This window comes from Pyxicephalus adspersus, chromosome 6 (genome assembly GCF_032062135.1).
Source record: "Pyxicephalus adspersus chromosome 6, UCB_Pads_2.0, whole genome shotgun sequence".
Lineage (NCBI taxonomy): Eukaryota > Metazoa > Chordata > Amphibia > Anura > Pyxicephalidae > Pyxicephalus > Pyxicephalus adspersus.
In genome coordinates, this window is record NC_092863.1 from 13,464,285 (window position 1) to 13,484,167 (window position 19,883).

A 19,883-nucleotide genomic window follows, 5' to 3' on the forward strand; every position below is an offset into this window, starting at 1 on the left:
TCAGAAGGGGAATAATCTTTCAGAATCTTTTTTTTCTAGATTTTCCTCCTTTAAAATTGGGTGCGTCTTATACGCCGGAGCATCTTATACGCCGAAAAATACGGTAATTTTTAATCATATAGATTTTGAATTTCAGAAACCACCTTTATAGTACAAGTGACATTTTGTATTATTTTTTGGTAGCCAAGCCGTATGATATACATAGATCATAACAGATTTCCAACCCCAAAAGACTGAAAGATGCATGAACAAGCACAGTGCATACATTGCTCTTTGAAGAGGGGAGGGAGAGAATGAGTGAGCGGTACCCCGTTGTGCTCTCTCCCCTTCATTTGAAATAGTGTCGTTCATGGATCCACCAGGATGAATCTTGACCTTGACAGATGAGCACTGTACACTCGCCAGTGTAATCATCTGGTGTGTATACATGGCCTAAATGTTTTTTTCTAAACACAAGGTTTGCACTTTGTGCAAAATAATTGAAAAATATTAAAATTGTTATAGATAATCTAAAAATCATGTAGTCATAAGAAATGTTACTACTAAAACTGTGGATAGAGTATTTGCATGTCATTTGCTACCTGACCTATTATAAATCTGCAAAATATAAAGGTTATATAACCCCCTTTGGTTATGTATAATAAAACACAGAAAGTGTTTTGTTATGTATAGTAAAGCAAAAATACATGTTAATCTTGAAAGAAATGTAATCCTATTCAGTGTACACTCCAGTGTTATCTACAGTACTATTATTACCATCATGAGCTCACCTCTGGAAGTACAAAACACCACGCCGATGTTATGTAGATGAGGAAAGGGGAAAGTGTTCTCTTTGCTAGGGTGAGGACACCTCCATAGATACAGTGCACTGTCTGAGTGTGGTCACCCTATGGCAAGAAGTGGATAAAGTCTGCAAAAATAAAACTAATACATCCACCACCTCTGTGGATTAGTTAGCTGCAATGTAAAGTTGTTGTAATGCGTCACATAAAATGATGTCATGCTAAGAACTACATTATCATTCAGTGCAACAAACTCTAAAATACCTTAATAGGGTTATTTGCTTCTGTTCCCCAATTCTCTGTCAGTGGCTGGGAGTGTGTATCAAATACTTTCACATTGTTTCCCTCAGTCCTAGAGCACATTTTGAAACCTCCAATGGTGTCAGCTGTGTCTATAGGCTGGCAAGATCTGTCCATTCTGCAAGAAGACCAAGAGAGAGATGAGGCTGTAAGGATTTCAGCCCCCACCTAAATGAAATTTTTTCCTAAATACTCAAAACTGGCAGGATCACCAGGCTGAAACATGGACTTTTAGGGGGACTACCGGTACATAAAAAGAAAATCTCAGTGATGAAAGTGCAAGGTAAATCATTATTTAATTAATTTTCAGTTTACGGTTTACATACATTGATGTACTTTGAGTTAACATTGTTATAAATATTTCAACATATCATTTGTTCTTCTATTTGTATTAAAACGATAACCGGTGCCAATGTCCCAAAATAAAACAAAAAACAACATTTGCATTTGGTATACTTTGGCATTGAAAACAATGACTTCGTGCTCTTGTTATTGCTGACTCAGTGGACCTCTTCTGGAAATATAAATGTAACTATTAATAATAAAGTGAATGTGACATTCACTGTTTCAGAATCAATTACTGCCATACATTTCATATGGAAGGTTCTCCACCAGTAAATGCCAGATTCACCCATTTATAAATATCTATTTTTACTTTAGTAAAGTAGACACAACAGCAAGGCTGGTTGGCAGCCACTGTTCAGTACCAATTATTATCATTGGTTTGACTGCTGTACAAAGTATAAAAAGTAAAACTGAAATCTGATGGGTTACCACACTACAAAGTACTATTGTTTATTCCTTGCCTTGATAGATGAGAATACGAAAACATTCACATGGCCTAATTCACTTTAGTGTTCCTTAAAATGCAATGTATTAGGACAACTCATTCAATTTAAATGTTCTCCCAACCCTGATACATATTTTAATGAACATTCACTTTTTTTCCCAACACAGTGAAGCACAATGCGCAAATGTTTCAGATCTGTTTAAAATAAATGGATGTGTAAACCATCACACTTAGCTTTGTACATTACAATGCAGTAGTCTGCAAAGAACCTGATAATTGTATGTTTAAAAAAAATAGAAAAATCTGAAATAACTATCAATTAGAAATACAATAGAAGAGAAAAAAACTACTTTAAAGCGGAAAATAAAAGCCCCGGTCAATCCTGTTCTGTAGGTTGGTATTGCTTACTAAGGGGAATTTTGGCATATTTCTATTTTGTTTCTGTTCCTTCCGTGTCACATTGCCTGTGGTCATTCCCACTGTCTGAAGATAGTAATTCACAGTTTTGTAAGTTGTTGTTTAGATTACTAGCAGCATTTTATTTTCTAAAACATTTCCTGCCGTGTAATTTTTTCCCGTATTTACTGTTTATTGCTTTGTGACACATCATTTCATAATATCACTTTCAGAATGCCCCATGATGTCATTCACTAATGAAACTTCAGAGAACAAAAACACTTTTTTATATTATGCTTTGTTAGTTTTTGTTTTGATTACTTGCATTAGGTTAAACAGGTAATAAAAGCATTGGTCAATTACAATTACATATCTTGCATTTTTAATTACTGAGGTTTAGTGAAGTGAAGCCTTGTACAGACTTTCAAAAATTGTCTCTGGAAATGATCATTAGTGATTGTTTTCAGCAACAGTAAAACAAGTGAGCACTTTACAGGCAGCGCTGTTCTGCTTTATGGACAGGGAAGGGGAGAGGAGGCAATAGGAGGCACCCCACTGCATTCTCCCTATTGGAGAGAACAATGGTCGATGGGTCTGTCTTTTAGTGATACACCAAAATGGATTACCTAAAGATATCAGGGAAAAGCTCTTTAGATAATAGACTTTCAACCCTGACAATTATTGACTTTCGTCTCTGGCGACAAAAAGTTAGCATCTATACAAGAGCTTATAGCTGAGTAGGTAAGAAGTCAATCTGTGTTTGAGTTGTTATGGTGAGAGAATGGAGTAGAGCTATTGTTGTGTTCAAGGTGGTGAGATGTTAGCGGAAACGTTCGGTAGTAGAGAAACAGTAAAGAGAATAGTAAAGGTTCAGTTAGAGGAAAAAAGGAAATAGGTGAAGCAGGTAACAAGCATAGGGGCAAATATTGCTGGGGGAGGGGCTCTATTTCCAATCAAGGACAACCTGTTGAGAGGTCAAGCATGCTGCAGGGAATAAAAGATGTGAATGTTAGACCCAGATCTTCATATTTTAAGACATTAGTTTTAAATACTTTACTACAGATAGCTGTTAAAAAAAAATACGTAGCGTATAAAATTTACTATGTAATTTAACAGCATCCCTGCAGCAGAATATATTGACCTTCCCTTCATTCCCTGACTACTTAATTTGCTATTGGAAGTGAGAAGGAGGAGTCCATTGTAACCTTTAAACTCCAGAAGGCACTACTGAAGTGGCAGCATTGGGTGCCTGAACTACCAGTTACCAAGCATAAAGGAGCCCACATGCTCCCCTATACTCCAAAATCGTGGGGGCAGATAGTATTGTATATATTGTTGCGTGGGTCAGCATAAAAGTGAATCTTTAAGTACCGACATTTGTCTTCATATTGGTCTCCTATCATGGCAATTTTGGGCTTGACTGACCCATCCAATCAATTTTCCAATTGGAAGACAGAAAACAAATCACAAACAGGAATGATACTCTACCTTTTTATTTGTGATGTGAACCATAGAACAGAAAGGAACTTCAGATCAGATTTTCTAGAGCCTCTTCACACATAAAATAACTAGTGTTATTTTATTTGATATTACCAACATACTGGTGAAACCAAAAATTGGTGGCTTGCAATTGATCAGCTGATGAATCGACTTGAGATCCTTTTTTAGGATCAGAAATTGGATCGCTAGTGAAAATAAGCCTGGGTATAATAGTCCTAAATAAAGTATATTTTTTTGCTATATCATTGGATAGCATTATTATAAAAACAAATACCTGATCCTGTCCTTTTATTACATCCCGGTGCTGTGTATCACCTGCAGTGATTTTTTTATTGTGTGTCAAACAATTGCTAGGTTTTATTCTCCTAGAAAATACTAACTTCACATCCTTTGACCTCTTAGTGCTGATCTCCTGCATCCTCTAGGCCAACGGACACCAACCAGTGGTCCGCCAGAAAATTTGGTGGTCCACAGAAAAAATTTAGATATTATTTGCAATTTTTATGTTTTATTAATAATAAAACAAAAATAGGATTTGAATAATTTCTTAAATTCTGAACAACAATTTTCTCCTTTATATTGCACTAAATTCACAAACTGTATTAGAGACAGAAAAACAAGGCAGGAGCAACGTGACGTAAGTGTAGCCTTAAAGAGTAACTAAACCTAAAAGTGCTTAAAAAAAAAAAAAAAAAATACATTCACCTTCCATCTCGCAGGGCAGTTTGATCCATCCAAAAGGTCCCTTCCTTCGGGTCCCGCGTCGGCCTGGCATCTGTCCACCCGCCACCATCTTCATCTCTTCTTTTGGGTTCTTCTTATGTCTCCCGACCCAGGTGCGGGATTGGGTGACGTAGGTTGGAAAAATAAACTTGCCGATCTCAATCGGCAATTTTTTTTCCCAACTAAAAGGCATCTCTTGCATGCGCAGAAAGAGCACCCAAGAGCCTCCTGGGATGCCTGACGTAAATATCCCAGGAGGCTTTGCGCTGCCATTCATTCTCGATCGCCTAGGCTTTATTTATTATTAGATTTTTTACTTAACATAAAAGGGTTGTCTACCGTTTTATGTAAAGTGAAATTTCTGAGTTTAGGTACGCTTTAGGTTGTATGAGGCAACCTTTGCCGAGCAGTACGCTTCAGTATTGTTTCCACCATTACAACAGTCACCCTGCTCCGCCAATACCGATTCTCATCCGATTGTTTTGTTTATTTCTCAGATGCCTTTTTAGGTAAGTATGACCTTAACTTTGTATTTTCTTTAACTGTTTTATTTAATGGCATCAAATAGTTTGACTTTGATAACTATCATTTCTTGTTTGGTCTTAGATTGGAATGAAATAAACCCATGATGAGGGAGAAAAAGCAAACAAATATTTTGCATTTCTTTAGTAATACCAAAGATAATGCAACTAATGATAATAGTAACAGAAGTAATACTTCACTTAACCGAATCTGAATACTTCAATTTACTGAATCAGAGCCCCCACAGTCCTTGTCAGGCACCATTAGGAAGATCATAATTTTACATATGTATTTATCTTTTGGAAAAAAAAAATCATAAAATTATGAATTTAGTGGTCCGTGAGGTCCGAAAGGTTGGCGACCGCTGCTCTAGTCAGCCACTTTTTGTGTATATGCCCTCCAGCGATGGCTTATTGGCATTTCTCAGGGTACGTTAATGTTCGTTGTAAACCCATGTGAAGGGGTGACAACAAAGGATCATTACTGGGACACAAGGAAAAAGGTGTTGTCTTGTAACATGAAGTACCTACAGATTGATATAAACCTCCTAGGTTTGTAAGCTCTTCAGGGCAGGGTCCTCTCCTCCTGTGTTACTGTATTTGTCTGTCATTTGCAATCCCTATTTAATGTACAGCGCTGCATAATATGTTGGCACTATATAAATCCTGTTTATTATTAATAATAATAATATTATTAATAATGCAAATAATGGGAGGATGACCAGGTATGATTTAAAAAGAAAACTGCAGATTTCAAAATACAAATGACAATACCATATAAATTTATAAAATACACCATGCAATATTTACAAATATACTTTCAGCTACAGATAAATGTTTAGGAATATGCAGACTTGATTTAGTGTTGGCAGATGGAGATCACAATGCATTGATCAGGGGAAAGGGCTGCAAATGTGCAGTGAAGTGCAGCTGCATCCTGAGAACACAGAAGGGGGAGGTGACAGAGGCTGTGCTCAATCTGTCACTCAAACACACAACTCATCCAGGCTGAGCTCAGTGTATGCTCAGCAAAAGCTGCCTTATTATCCTCACACTCAGCACAAGCAGGCGATCTATGAAAGGGTCTGGCCTGGGGGATATAGATGGAGTCTTCTATGTGTGACAAGGCCACCAAACAATCAGAGCAACTGTTAGGGACAGGAAGTTTTCTGTGATCGGACTCTGGTGTCTCACACTGCAGTCATCTGGATTCCAGGAAGACCCCTTGCTCCTAGCAGAAGACTTGGGGGGTTCCCAGGAGCCTATGGGAAGCAGGATGACTCTTGGATGAAAGCCTGCTGCAATCAACTACTGCCCAGCTGACAGCAAGCTGCAATCATATGCTGCAGTAGGAGCCAGAGCTTGCTGCAGCTTCTGTCTGCACTGATCATCTTCATCCACAACCAAGGTTTGGTATTGCAGAGATGACATCTGGACCTCCACAGGACTGAGCCTGCTGCAATCACAGCCCATCACAGATCCTGCCACATCTGGAGGAGGTAGGTGCTCCTGGTTATTGGATTGAGAAAGTGAGAGGCCAGTAAATGATTGATAGGCAGAGTCAGGAAGGTCATATGGTCTCATGAGGCTTTTACTCCCTACTACCTTCCCCCTTCATATGCTGCAAGATAATTAACTTTAAAATGCCATAGAATGTGTGATAGTGGGAGGGAGGAACAATAGGATCTGCTTGTAATAAGGTAGCTCAGTGGCTGATGATATCTAGCTGAGGGATTCATTTGTTTTTCGATCTTCTAGGTAAATTCTTTTCTTTTGTGTATTGCTGATGAAAAAAGATGTGTATGTATGTATGTTTATGTATGTGTGTGTGTATATATATTAATATATATATATATAGTTGCATGTATGCAAGCTATGCTGGGCCAGAATAGTAGCTCAGCACATTCTGGGTTCACAAACAGTTGCTGGTCACCATAAAAAATAAGATTTTATGTTCAGATGTCCAATTTTGCAACCTATCTCCATGCAATAATTCCATAGTAATATGTCTGTGGGCACGCTCCAGACTTCCTGGCTTATCAATAAAGTAAGCATAATCCTAAAGAATAGATTATCATTGGACAATCATAAGTGTAACCTGCGATTGAAGGCCGATCCTATCGGCATAAAAAACTTGCATGTTTTGCCAACACTCCCATACTACATTTGATGTACAAGCATTGTGTATGATTGGATCTTCTGAATGCCATCTCATGTCTGGTCTTATCTATTAAAGACATAGAGGCAAGAAATGTGTTCAGCATCTTGTCCAGTGGTATTTTTATATATTGCTATGCTGTCCACTAGCTCTACTATATACCGCCATGTTGTAATACACTTCATAAACAAAGAAATTCTCCTTGGTTGGGTAAAGATTCTGCAAGATTGGCATGTCTGTGGCATTAGCTTTGTAAATATGTGCTCAGGGAGGGGGCTTGTTGATAAATCCTAATATAGAACAGCAGCTATATGCTTTATTCCACCAACCAGAGCTTGTCTTTTTATCAGTTTATAGCAGTCAGAACAATGAAAGATTTGTGCTGATTGGCTGCTATGGCTGGATAGATTGTATGTATGTAGGTAAGACATGACATTTTATAAATAACTGAAATCAGTTTTTTTATCCTGCATACGTTTTATATGTTTTGGTAAATGTGGATAAATCCATTAAATCCATACAGCTTTAAATTTATTCAAGCTCAGTAATGATAGTCCTTTGTGTCCCTTTCCAGCACCACTAGCCACTCATATGCTATTAATATTAAAAATTTATGCTGCACTTTTCACATCATGACACCCTGTGCCGTCATCGACCATATGTACTTTTCCGAATCACCATTGTTCTAAAAATCCTCCATTCTGTCCTCTTCACATCAATAATGATTCATCAGAGCAATATTCCTCCTCCATTCCACATCAGCATCCCCCACCACACCACACAGCTAGAGGATTCATCCATGTGAATGTGCATGCTGGAGCCAGTGAACCATTATGGCAGCTGGCGCCCCAGGCTGGAGGCTTGCAGTGCATTGTGTGCATTGTGTATATAGTGTCATTCCCACATCAAAACACTGACATTCCGTCCATTTGATATAAACCTCAGAGATGTTTTCACGGAATCTCACCGCAGCTGTCCAGGTCAATGTACTCTGCCAGTAGCAGCAACACAGAGGTGATCTGTAACAAAGCAAACCTTGCAGATTGTTCTTGGGGCCTGTTTACAGGTTGTATTACATGCTTGGCGCCCTCCAAAACATACTTATACTTACACTTGCTTCAATGACACCGTTTATTTTGTAGATGTATCCCCAGTCCCACAAAAATGTCCTTAAAATCTCATAACACTTTTTTTGTCGTTTTGTTTTCATTGAAAATAATACCTGGTGATCCTGCCATTAGGATCCTTGTTCAGGCACTTTCTGTTATAGAGTGACAACACAAAGTCCATATATCCTATTGGTGGTACTGTGTTGTCACCCTGTGCCTATTTGGGGACTAAGCAGCCATTGGAGTCATTGTACATATTTTGCCATTAGTAACCGGTCCTAAACATTGTCAGACATCACAGTGGTAAATGCAGACAGGAAGTGGCTGAGAACATGTTGCGGCAACACTGAGAAGTCAAAATTTATGAAAAAATGATCTGTTTATGCTTTGAAATACCCAGTAATATACATTTCGCTAATGTGCAGTTGATAAGGAGATGGTAAGATTCATTATGCTGGAATAAGGTCAGTAGAGAGGTATTCTAGATGTCCAAGGCCTACTCTCAGTTCCTTTAGGCTTAGTCTACACGGACGTTTTCCCCAGCGTTCAACCTAAGGCTTTAAAAGCCCATGTTTGAAATTCCCATGCATTCCAATGGGCTAATCTACACCATGGCGTTTCCTTGAGGCATGTTCACAAGCGCTATCTATAACGTTGCTTCCAACGTTTAAAAAATTAAAGCGCAGGGTTAACTCTGAAAAAGGAGTGTGGTAAACTCTTCCGTTGATTTCAATGGGGCGTTTTCCTGCGTTTATAAGCACTTGAAGCGTAAACGCTTTTAAAATGCAGAAAAACATAAAAATGCGACATAGAGGTTTTCCAGCGTTTTTAAATATTAAAGGTTCATTAAAACACTTATAAGCTATATAAATCCTGTTTAATAATAATAATAATAATAATAATAATAATAAACGCAGTAAGAATGTTTACATGTGTTTTTAAAAACGTCCGTGTTGACCCAGCTTTAGGAAACCAATCCCTGTTTTACAAATTCATAGCGACATTTTAAAATTATTTTCAGAGCCATTTGTTAATGAGACTGTGTGTCCTACATTAATAAAGAATAGGAGTTACCATACACTCAATTATATGTTTATTGGGCTGAAAGGAATTTTAATGGTTGTTGTTATTTTTAAAGGGTATAACCTTTAGATGTTTAGAAAGCATTAGTATATAATTATTGTAATACCCAATCACATAAACAAACTGCAGCTTTTAGTGATTCTGCTTTAAAGGTCTCAGTTCAGTCACTTCCTGGTATAGAGACAACACATATGATAATGCTTGTGTGTTGTCACCTTGTCAATCAGGCTAGTGGAGACTGCAAGTGACATGTTAAGTCTCATGATCCGCCATTGTCAGTATCAGGAACTTGCCCTGAGAAATGCCATGCAACCATCACTGGAGTTCATGTAGACAGGGAATGACTTCTGGAGATCGGCAGTACTAACATGCAACCTAGTATAAAAAGGTGAAAACACATTTCTGAACCTTAATCACTTTATTAAACATTATTTATGTAGCGCCAACATATTATGCAGTGCTGTACATCAAATATGGGTTGCAAATGACAGACGAATACAGACAGTGATACAGAAGAAGGTGAGGACCCTGCCCTGAAGAGCTTACAATCTAAGAGGTGGGGGAAGTATCACATAATAGTGTAGAAAGGAAGTGATGATTCTATGATCAGGTTGAAACAGCAATGTTGTTTCTAGGGACCGGTCCCCAATGTCTTGTCCTGTTCCTGGAAATAAGGAACTGTTTGCAGCATTGCATCAATAGGGGGCAATATCCTCTGCTGATTGATGGTTTCCCCTAGCCCATCCTATAACTCGTATTGTAAGTATTCTTAGTCACCATTTCACAGGATCATCTTACCTCCAGAAACAATATACATATTTGTTGGGCGAGTACAAACCCGGGTCAGCTGCTTAAACCTTTCAGTATGTTTTTCCATGGTAAAAGGCCAAGTCTCCTACATTAAACTTTTTTCAGCTGTTGCAATGATTCTCAGTGGCATTGCTGCACAGCTGAAAATTAACTGCGTTTCACATAATGGAAATAAATGCTTGTAACCAATGCCTTCATTATGTATGATAAATCGCAGGACCCTGTTGTTGTCCAACAACTTATTAGCTTCATGTGCTGTCATTTATTTCATGTGATTTTTCATGATTTCTTTTTTACTTGTGTGTTGAGATTTGGTAATGTCCCATTTAAAGTGAATCGACCCTAATGCTTCCCAGTAATTTTGCAATACTATTTTCAAGTCTGCTAATCTGGTAATACTGAATAACTCTGTAGATTCCCTGGTGTGTTCTCTAACTTAAGGAGGTTCTGCTGTGATGATTGTACTGCCTGTCATAGAGAGCTACTATAGGGAAAAGTGGAAATTTGTACACAAAGATATGATTGTGATCCTGTGCAGTTGCCACTTTGCCAGCTACTCGGTCACTCACGTCACAGCTTAAAGAATCAGCGTCTGCACATTTGACAGCTGTCAACAATGAGCGGTACTGAACCACTCCCTGCTGCCCCTATTCATTCTCTATGGGGCAGCTACAGTAGACGATATTTGTAGCAGCACTTGCTTGAGGAATCAGTAACCACACCCCAACCTAAAGCCCAGTCTGAACATATCCTTATTATTCATTAATCAATAATAAATATTCAAAAAATGTAGGGCTACACACGCATAAACTGATCAGCCACAACATTAAAACCACCTGGCTAATTTAATGTAGGTCACCCTTGTGCCACCTAAACGGCTGTGACCCATTGAGCCATGGAATTCACATGTATGGTTGGGCTCCAAGGTGTTGGCAGTCACACTCAGCATCCTATTGCCATCTTTAACCTACGTAAATGATTCACTCCACATCCCATCTGATAATCTGATTGATCGGACCCAGACCACTTTCTTGCATTGCTCCATAGTCCAGTTAGATTGGTCACATGCTGACAGTAGGCACTTTGGATGCTGGACATTGGTCACCATGGGCACTCTTACTGGTCTAGGCTATGTAGTCACATACTTGGCGAGCTCTGTGTCCTGACACCTTTCATAGCCATCATTACGTATTTCATCAACTTGTGCTACAGTAGCTGTTCTGTGACATCAGACCCGATGGGCTACCTTATCCATCCACCCCAAGAAACACACGTTAGTGAGCTTTAGGTGCCCTTGACCCTGTCACCATTGCAAAAGAGGAACATCCCTCAATACCCCCTGTTTGGGGGATGCCATGACCCAGTGATATAGCCATTTCAATTTGATCCTCATAGCCACTCAGATCCTTAGATTTGCATTTTTTCTGCTACATTGCCCTTCAGAACTGACTATTTTGATTATGATTGGATGTATTTATTTTTATGGAAAAAGTCTGGTTAGCATGTGAGCATGGAGCTCGCTGTTTAGGCTTCTATAAGGCTATAAATAAAATACCGTCAGCTACACCCAGATTAGATGCAGTTGGATTAAAATCCAGTAGATTGGACAATGTAGACGATGGCAGTTTGCAGCTGATTTATTGCAGTTTTCATTCCCGGGCCAGAAGGTTTGTAGGTGTCATCCATTCACATAAACACACAGGAATGCAGACAGACAGACAGACACAGGCTATTCAGGATAAACTGGAGCAGTCTCAATAAAGATGCACACAGTAGGTGTACACAATTATGACAATTAATCAGCCTTTGTATACTTAACCTTCCTAAATCATAATGATGCCCAATGAAGTATGAAACATTTATGCCCCAATGTTTAGAATTGTAGTAAAATGGTGCCTGATTAATTAGACTTTTGCCTAATCACTTACGCAAAATTATTTATTGAAATAGCTACTAATATATATATATATATATATATATATACTGATTATTTTCTCAGGGTCATTGGACTATTGCCTTTGACTCCCAAACTAAGTTTAGGGATCATTGTGTAAAAAGTCACTATGAGGACAATGTCACAAGTGTTGTATTGTCCTGAAAATATGACATAATGGGATACACCTCTATCTAAAATAGGGGTTAAGTGTGAACAAAATAACAAATAACGACATGGTAATACCTCTTTGACACTGGGGAGGCGCGCCCATAACTTAGTCACACCTCTTCACATAAAATATATTTCCTATGCCCACTTTGTTTATTGTTTAGTAGAAAATAAAAAACACGGAGCGTGCAGTTTTAATATTATTACCCAGTATTTATCTGATGTCAAGTTACTACTTGAGGGTACCTTGATTAAACTGGAGTACCTGGAGGAAACCCACGCAAACACAGGGTGAGCCTGCAAACTCCATGCAGATAATGTCCTGGCTGAGATACAAACCTAGGACCTAGCACTGCAAAGGCCAGAGTGCTAACCACTAATCCACCGTGATGCCCTTTGTTTGGTTTCTAGAGCCAGTTTCCAAGAAGGACTTTATCTTTATTGATTTGGAATGTTCTCCTCATGTCTGTGTGAGTTTCTTCTAGAGCCTCCATCAGATATGTGAATAAGTCTCCACACAGTTTCCTCTGATGTTTGCGAGTGACTTTGCAGGGACGGTATAATTTAAAGTTTATGTCAGGACAAATACAAAGGAAACCTATCCAGTACATGTACATTTCCCATGGTTTTATCTCAGAAAAGTCCTGCAAGAACAGAAAAATACTTGTTGATCTTCCGGAAATCCATTGAATCTGTTGTGGGCTTCCGAAATGCAGCCTTTTTATGTTGTTGGGCCTAGCCAGTTTTTTGGCTTTTGACTTGTATTGGTGAAGTTAGTTGACATCTATTTGAGAAGCTTCTGAGATTATTCAGAATGTTATCACCAGATCCTTTTGACATGCAGTTTCTTCCTTTGCTTCTTCAGTGCTAGTAGCTTGACTGAAATGACAATGGAAGGTTCTCTCTAAAAATCTCACTCAGATATTATTATTGAGGCTTTTCTATGTGTTGCCATTTTACAGTTCTTGGGATGTTTTTGTATATTTGATGTTTTTACATCTTAGATCTTACACATAGAAAAATAATAACCAATTGCATTATCCTTTTCTTTTTTAGGTTTTTAATCAAGTACTACAGACTTGAAATGACTTTGGAACTTTGACTTGCCTCTTCAGAAGCATTGCAGACCCAACCAAACCATGGGGACTGTTCTCTCCATATCCCCAAGCTACCGCAAGGCAGGACTGTTTGAAGGCAGCTCATCCAGTGTGGCTCATTACACTGCTGTCCAGAATAGCAAGAATGGAAAATCTCTCAAGAGACATTCTTTCATCTCCGTGTTACCCTGGAAAAGACTCGTGGCAGTCTCTTCCAAAAAGAGACAACCGAAAAAGAGTCAGATCAACAGCGGTTACCAGAACAACGTCACCCATCTCAATAGTGAAAACCTCAAGAAATCCCTTTCCTGTGCTAACTTGTCGAGCTTCACACAGGACTCTAAAGATTCCGTTTCTAAGGACCCGGCATCTTCTGTCAGTAAGTCGTCCCAGCAACAGCAAGTTCATTCCTCTCCGAAACGAGTGGTGGTGCAGGCCTCCACCAGTGAACTGCTGAAATGTCTCGGTGAATTCCTCTGCCGAAGGTGTTACAAGCTGAAGCATCTTTCACCTACAGACCCCGTGCTATGGCTGAGAAGTGTCGACCGATCTCTTCTTCTTCAGGGGTGGCAGGACCAAGGCTTCATTACCCCAGCCAACGTGGTCTTCTTGTACATGTTGTGCCGAGACGTCATTTCATCAGAGCTGTCCAGTGAGCAAGAATTGCAAGCTTCCCTACTCACCTGTGTATACCTGTCCTACTCCTACATGGGCAATGAAATCTCTTACCCACTAAAGCCCTTCCTAGTGGAAAGTTCTAAGGAGGCCTTTTGGGACAGGTGTCTGTCTGTCATTGGACTAATGAGTCCTAAGATGCTGCGCATCAACGCTGACCCCCAGTATTTTACACAAATTTTTGCTGACCTTAAAGCAGAGGGCAGCCAGGAGGACAAGAACCGGCTGATGATAGGCTTGGATCGGTGAACTCTATAGACATTTGGGGCTGGGAGGATGTTGGGGTGTAGAATATAAGATTATTAAGGGGAAGAAACCTTGTTTCAGAGCAATGCTCTGCTGGTAACTGATATTAGAACCATGACCCCTGGCAGGGTTTATACACTGGAATTCTGGATTGATTTTGAAAACTCTTTTTAGGTTGTAGCAAGAAGAGGTTGTCACATTGTAATGCTTGGCAGGTCTCAAGCAAGTCAAAGTTTATATGGTGCAATGTTCTGCAGGCCTGTCTTTGCGGGAATGCTTTACAAGCCTGGATATAGGTGACAATTGTGAGGTTCTGGTAGAAAGAGACTGACTTCACTTGTTTTTTGAGCCACTCGTTTAACCTCCCTCTGTTCTTATATCTGCACCTATTTAGGATATAAAATCTCTAGCTGTCACCCTAAATAACCTGACAGAATTTTGTAATCTTATTAACCCTAACTGGCACAGTGACCGAAGGCCATGCATGGGGAAATCGCACATTGTTTTTCTTACTGGGTATTAACTGCTTGGAGTTGATGAAAGCTTAATACAGATACATAGAGGGCTTCTGGGTTTCCCCTACCCCATCATTTGATGGGTTTATTCGGCTTTCAACATATTTGTTTTAGATTGTATGAAATTTCCAACATGTCTTTAAATTACTTTCTATGGGGATAGGACGTAAGATACTCCGGATATCCCAGGAGAACGGGAAAAAACTGTTTTAAAATAGTTTTGTCTCAAATACAAAATGAAGCTAAAAAGTGTTCGAGGGAACCGATCATCTAGGAATTTTCTAGTGGTTGTTGCAGTCTTGTTTTTACAATCGCATGCTCCAGGTCTATGAATCTTTCCCTTATGTCACTTCTTTTTCAGAGCAGGTATGCACGGTATTTGTTAATTGTCTGGCACCCAATATGTACTTGATTGTTTCAGGTCAGCTCCTTACCAAGTAGAAATGAAAGGGTGAGCATGACAGCCATGGAACCTTCATTATCAAAAAAAGGACCGGAATGGCAGTTTCCGATATTCTGTCCGATCTGTTACTTTTTTTTAAACCTCAGAATATTTATTATTTTTTTTAGTACTTTTTCAAGCCCAATAGGGATTTAATGGCAATCATATGGATGCCCCTTGGACTTAAGTATTCCAAAATTTTCCCTAAAGTTTTTAGAATCCGGAGTATGCATCCAATACTAAGGATCGGAACAAGAAAACAATATAATTAATCACCAGGCAGATTAATTTAAATTCCAGTAGGGAACTCACATAAACAATGGAAGCACTGTAATAAGTCCCCCTGTTTAATTTATATGAACCGGTGACCTCACTAGAATATGAAGAATAAGAGGGCACTGTCACCCCAGTTGTCTGCCATATTTAGATATGGAATATTCTATCAGGATTCTGTCCCTATTTTCCACTACGGGATTTTCCCTAATGTGCCACATAATTTTATTATTTTTTCACAATACTTCACCACTAAGAGTGCCACAGACATTTCAGGGCTCTCCTATTGGACACTTATTGATAGAATATTCTATTTTCATACCTTTTTGTTCCATTTTGGATAGAGTTGTTGCATTAAGAATACAGTTTTCTTCTTATTTTAAGAACCAATATTTGCTTTTTTAATTTATAGAGTAGATGGACAAGAAACAATGTTTTATTCTGCATTACAGACCCCTATATTTTGCACTGAATAACCCCTACAGGATGACTGGTTGTGTAAATGGCTCACTGTACATTTCTGCAAGCAGCCTGTAGTGGGTGGTCCAGCTGACTGGATTTGCAAAGGGTAATTGGTTCCCTAATTCCTGGGATCAGATGCTCCCTTCTTTAAATCCCATAGGCCTGTTAGATGTTAGAGGGTCTGTTCTGATTGGCTGCTAGCAGTTCGGAGGTAAGATTGTCGTGTGGATGCTTATTGGTTGCTTTGGGTTGACACACTGCATTCGGTCATTTTTCTATTTGAATTTGTCTATCTGTATCCCTGTAATGTGAATACGACTTAGATTACTTTATAGAACGCAGGAACAGAATCTTATCACTGTGAAATGGCTCAGGGTTTTATTTCAAAGGGCAGAGATGTAAAGCTGCCTTCCTGGGCCTGGTGAAAGTGTGGCTGTTACTTAGCAGATGATTTATGAGCTGCCATTTTGAGCCTTCTAGTGAACCAATGAATCATTTATAGGATTCATGTATAAAAAGGTGACTCCATGGTTTGCCGGTATCGGACATACTCTTGGATAACTGGGTGTGTACACATTATTAATATTATTATTATTATTATAGTTCTCTTGATGTAGCAGTCACATGCAGGCCACAGTATCCTTTGGATATGATTGGCTGTTGGTGATTTAGCTATGGACCAAGCAAATAGAATAAAATGTTTTATTGGAAAAGCCTGCCAGATGTGACTGGCATTTTCTTTGGGATTCAAAGGCTGGGCTGGATTTTTGTGAATCTTTTGTTGAGGCTTGGTGATTTGCATAGATGGTTGTTATATTTATGACAGTAGCTGCCCTAGGCCTCTTACATTAAGGTGTCTGGAAGAAGAACCATCAGACATAAGCATGCTACACCTATTCCATTGTTACCTTTATCAGTTATAGGCACTTTAAGTCAGTTACTTAACCTGTAAGCTGATCATTGTTACTGCAGCCATGATATGGAATCAACAGATACTATTATCATCTGTTCATCACAGGACTGGTCTGATATCCCTAAGCCTAGTGCCTAGGTTCCATGCATTGTGATCACCAAAAAATAACATCCATACAATGTTATTTAGACAGTGATAAGATTAGTGAACTGAACCCAATTCCTAATAAGCACTGGGATTGTTTACAATGTATATCAAAGTAATTGCTAACCAAATTTGAGACCTTTCTTCCTTAACTGAGTGCAGGTTTAGGGGGCTTTGAAGGAAGAACATATGCTGGCAGCCTTGGTTGAGGTAAGTCCTTAAGTTAGGTCATCCTTCTTCCACAAGACAGGTCCAGAAACTATGGTGCCGCTGAGATAGGATGTGGCTATGAAACAGAGTTAGGTCAAGATCCAGCAGTAGGTAAAAGCTCTCAATTTCAGGTGGGTAGGATTTGGGATTGTTTTCTCAAGCCTATATCTAACAAACAGAAGAAAGTGGTTCAACTGCTTAAGCCGCATATACACTTGTAATTATAGTCATTGGAAAGTATCTTTCACAATCCTTTCCAACGACTAAGCACTCCACGATGCATGAACGAGTGCTGCACATAAAGCACCATTCTGCTATATGGAGAGGGAAGGGGGAGAGCAACCGAGCGGCACCCCGCTGCGCGCTCTTCCCCTTCCCTTGCATTGGGATTGTTTGTCGTCATCATCCGTAGATACGCCAGGACGGTCGCTCGGTCGATAAACGATGCGCGCTGTACACACTTCAGATTCTCGTCCGATATCAGCCGAGAACTATCGTGTGTACGTAGCTTTATACATGAAAAATGGTGCTCTGTATGTCCATGTGTTCAGTGTTTTCTTCCGGTTGCAGGAGACCCAGACAATTCAGAAGATTTAGTAAGGCCAAATAACAAAAGCCACGACAGTAAGACTGTCCATTCCAGTTCTCCAGGGTCAGGATTCCCATTGTAGTATTCCTGTAATTGACAGACGATAATGAACTAACGAGGCTCAGCTCATTAAACATAATTATAATGTCTTCTCCCAAATCTTTGCTTTAGATGGCTTTCTGAAACTGGAATCTGACAGCTCCGTTCTAAGGAATCATTTCAAAGGACCGCCAACCTTATCTGCACATGTGCAGAGAAACACATTCATGGTGGTCAGTTCCCAGCGACAGATGTTGTACCATATGCACTCTGGTAACGTAGAGGTTGTTCTAGAATAGCCTGCTAAGATAACATTACCTGTACAAAATGTGCCATGAACGCCTTGATTTCATGATGTGTTCTAGCAGATGAGGAGTTTTGTTCCCGTTTTTTGTTACATGTGCAGTGTTAGAAGAAAGTTGTGGAGACTTTTTGTTTTGTTTGTGTTGCTGGTAGAAGCAGGCTTTACTTCTAGGTCCATACAATGAAGGCCTGAACTTTTATGACAGATGGATTTATGGCTTTTCTCTGCCAGTAGCTTTTAGTGGGTGAGATTTACTATTCCCAGGGTGGCTGGAAAGGCTTCCTAGGGACTTGTGGCTATGTGGTCTTAGTGTAATTGTTGCTGATGTGTAACTACTGAGCTCAGTTCTATGTAAACACGTGTCCTTAGTCACCTTGTTGGTACCGGGCACGCTCTTTTCGAGCATCTCTGCTGCATTCTGATTTCTAATGAATAAGTTGTTAGTAGTGTTAGCAGTGTGGATAGACCCAGTGTTTTATTATATACTGTATATGAAGTCCTGCCAGCTCTATGGGCTTAATCACATAATAATCAAATGGTAGCTTGAAACTGAAGGGCCATTTACCAGAAACAAGTGAAACCGCTTACTGACTTGCAGACCGTGTTTCACAGTTTAAGCCAGGTTTGTTCTGAGAAACTTTAAGATACCGACACTCTGACCATGTAAGCACAAAGTTTGCAAAATAGTAAAAGTGGGACTGACAAAAAATAAATCTTTGACTGAGCAGTTTGTTGATTGTGATTGAGAAAGAAGCTTCACATGGAAGCTGCTGCTGCTGTTGTTTAAAACCTGGGCAGCATATTTGATCTGGGAACAGAAGGTCAGTTTTTGTTGCTTTGGAGCAGATTCCCTTCATTTTCATGCTACCATGTGAAGCCCTAAGGTGGTAATAAACTGGAAATGAGAGGGTGTAAAAGTGGCATAAACTTGATGCGTGAAGGTTCAGTCTATTGCTATCCTCGTTACCAACATGTACCTATTGATTAGGATGGCCAATATGCAGCTGGAAATGCTCCCGAAAACTTGCCAGCCAATGATAGCGCTCTCTATTGTTTACATGGACAACCTGCGGGACACACCTCCTAAGGCTGGGAGTTATTAGGGCGCACCCCCTGCTGCGTATCTGTGAAGAAAAGATTGGATATTCCTGATTAAGGTTTGATCGATATCCAAATATTGATTGGAAATAGATCAGCATCTAATCAGAAAAAAAAAAGTATTAATGGCCACCTAAACAATGGCAGTCTGTTTCAAAATTACCCCTAAGGGGAGGGCATTTGTAAAAGCAGATTCCTGTTGTATGCAGGCTTTGTGATCTGGCATGGTACCTGGACTCTGCCTGTGTAATTATAAATAGATGTATATATAAATATGTATTTTGTGTGAATGAGTGCATGATCGCCCACCCTCCCACGTACACAGGGTATGCATGTTCCCGTACTGGTATCTGGGCCTGAACATGGCAGTATGGGTGTTGGCATCAGGTTATTGTACTTGTAGCATTTCCTGGTTTACATGAAGTCGTTGTGTAGTTTGTGTGTGAATGACACTAATGCAGGATATGGAGGCAATACACAAACCTCCAGCTTGTGTCTAACTCTGTATTTTTATTTATTTTTGTACTGTGAGGAAAAAATAAAAAAAACTCACATTCTATACGTCTCAAGTGTGTTATTGGCATGGGGTGGAGGGGTTGT

General features: G+C 39.4%; 1 protein-coding gene across 1 annotated transcript; it reads left to right on the top strand.

Moving 5' to 3' along the window:
• The first annotated feature begins 5,839 nt into the window (after positions 1–5,839).
• On the top strand, positions 5,840–19,840 carry CDK5R1 (cyclin dependent kinase 5 regulatory subunit 1). Its single transcript, XM_072414629.1, has 2 exons — positions 5,840–6,511; positions 13,333–19,840. The coding sequence occupies exon 2, from the start codon at positions 13,416–13,418 to the stop codon at positions 14,295–14,297; it is 882 nt and encodes a 293-aa protein (XP_072270730.1). The 5' UTR covers positions 5,840–6,511; positions 13,333–13,415; the 3' UTR covers positions 14,298–19,840.
• The last annotated feature ends 43 nt before the right edge of the window (positions 19,841–19,883 follow it).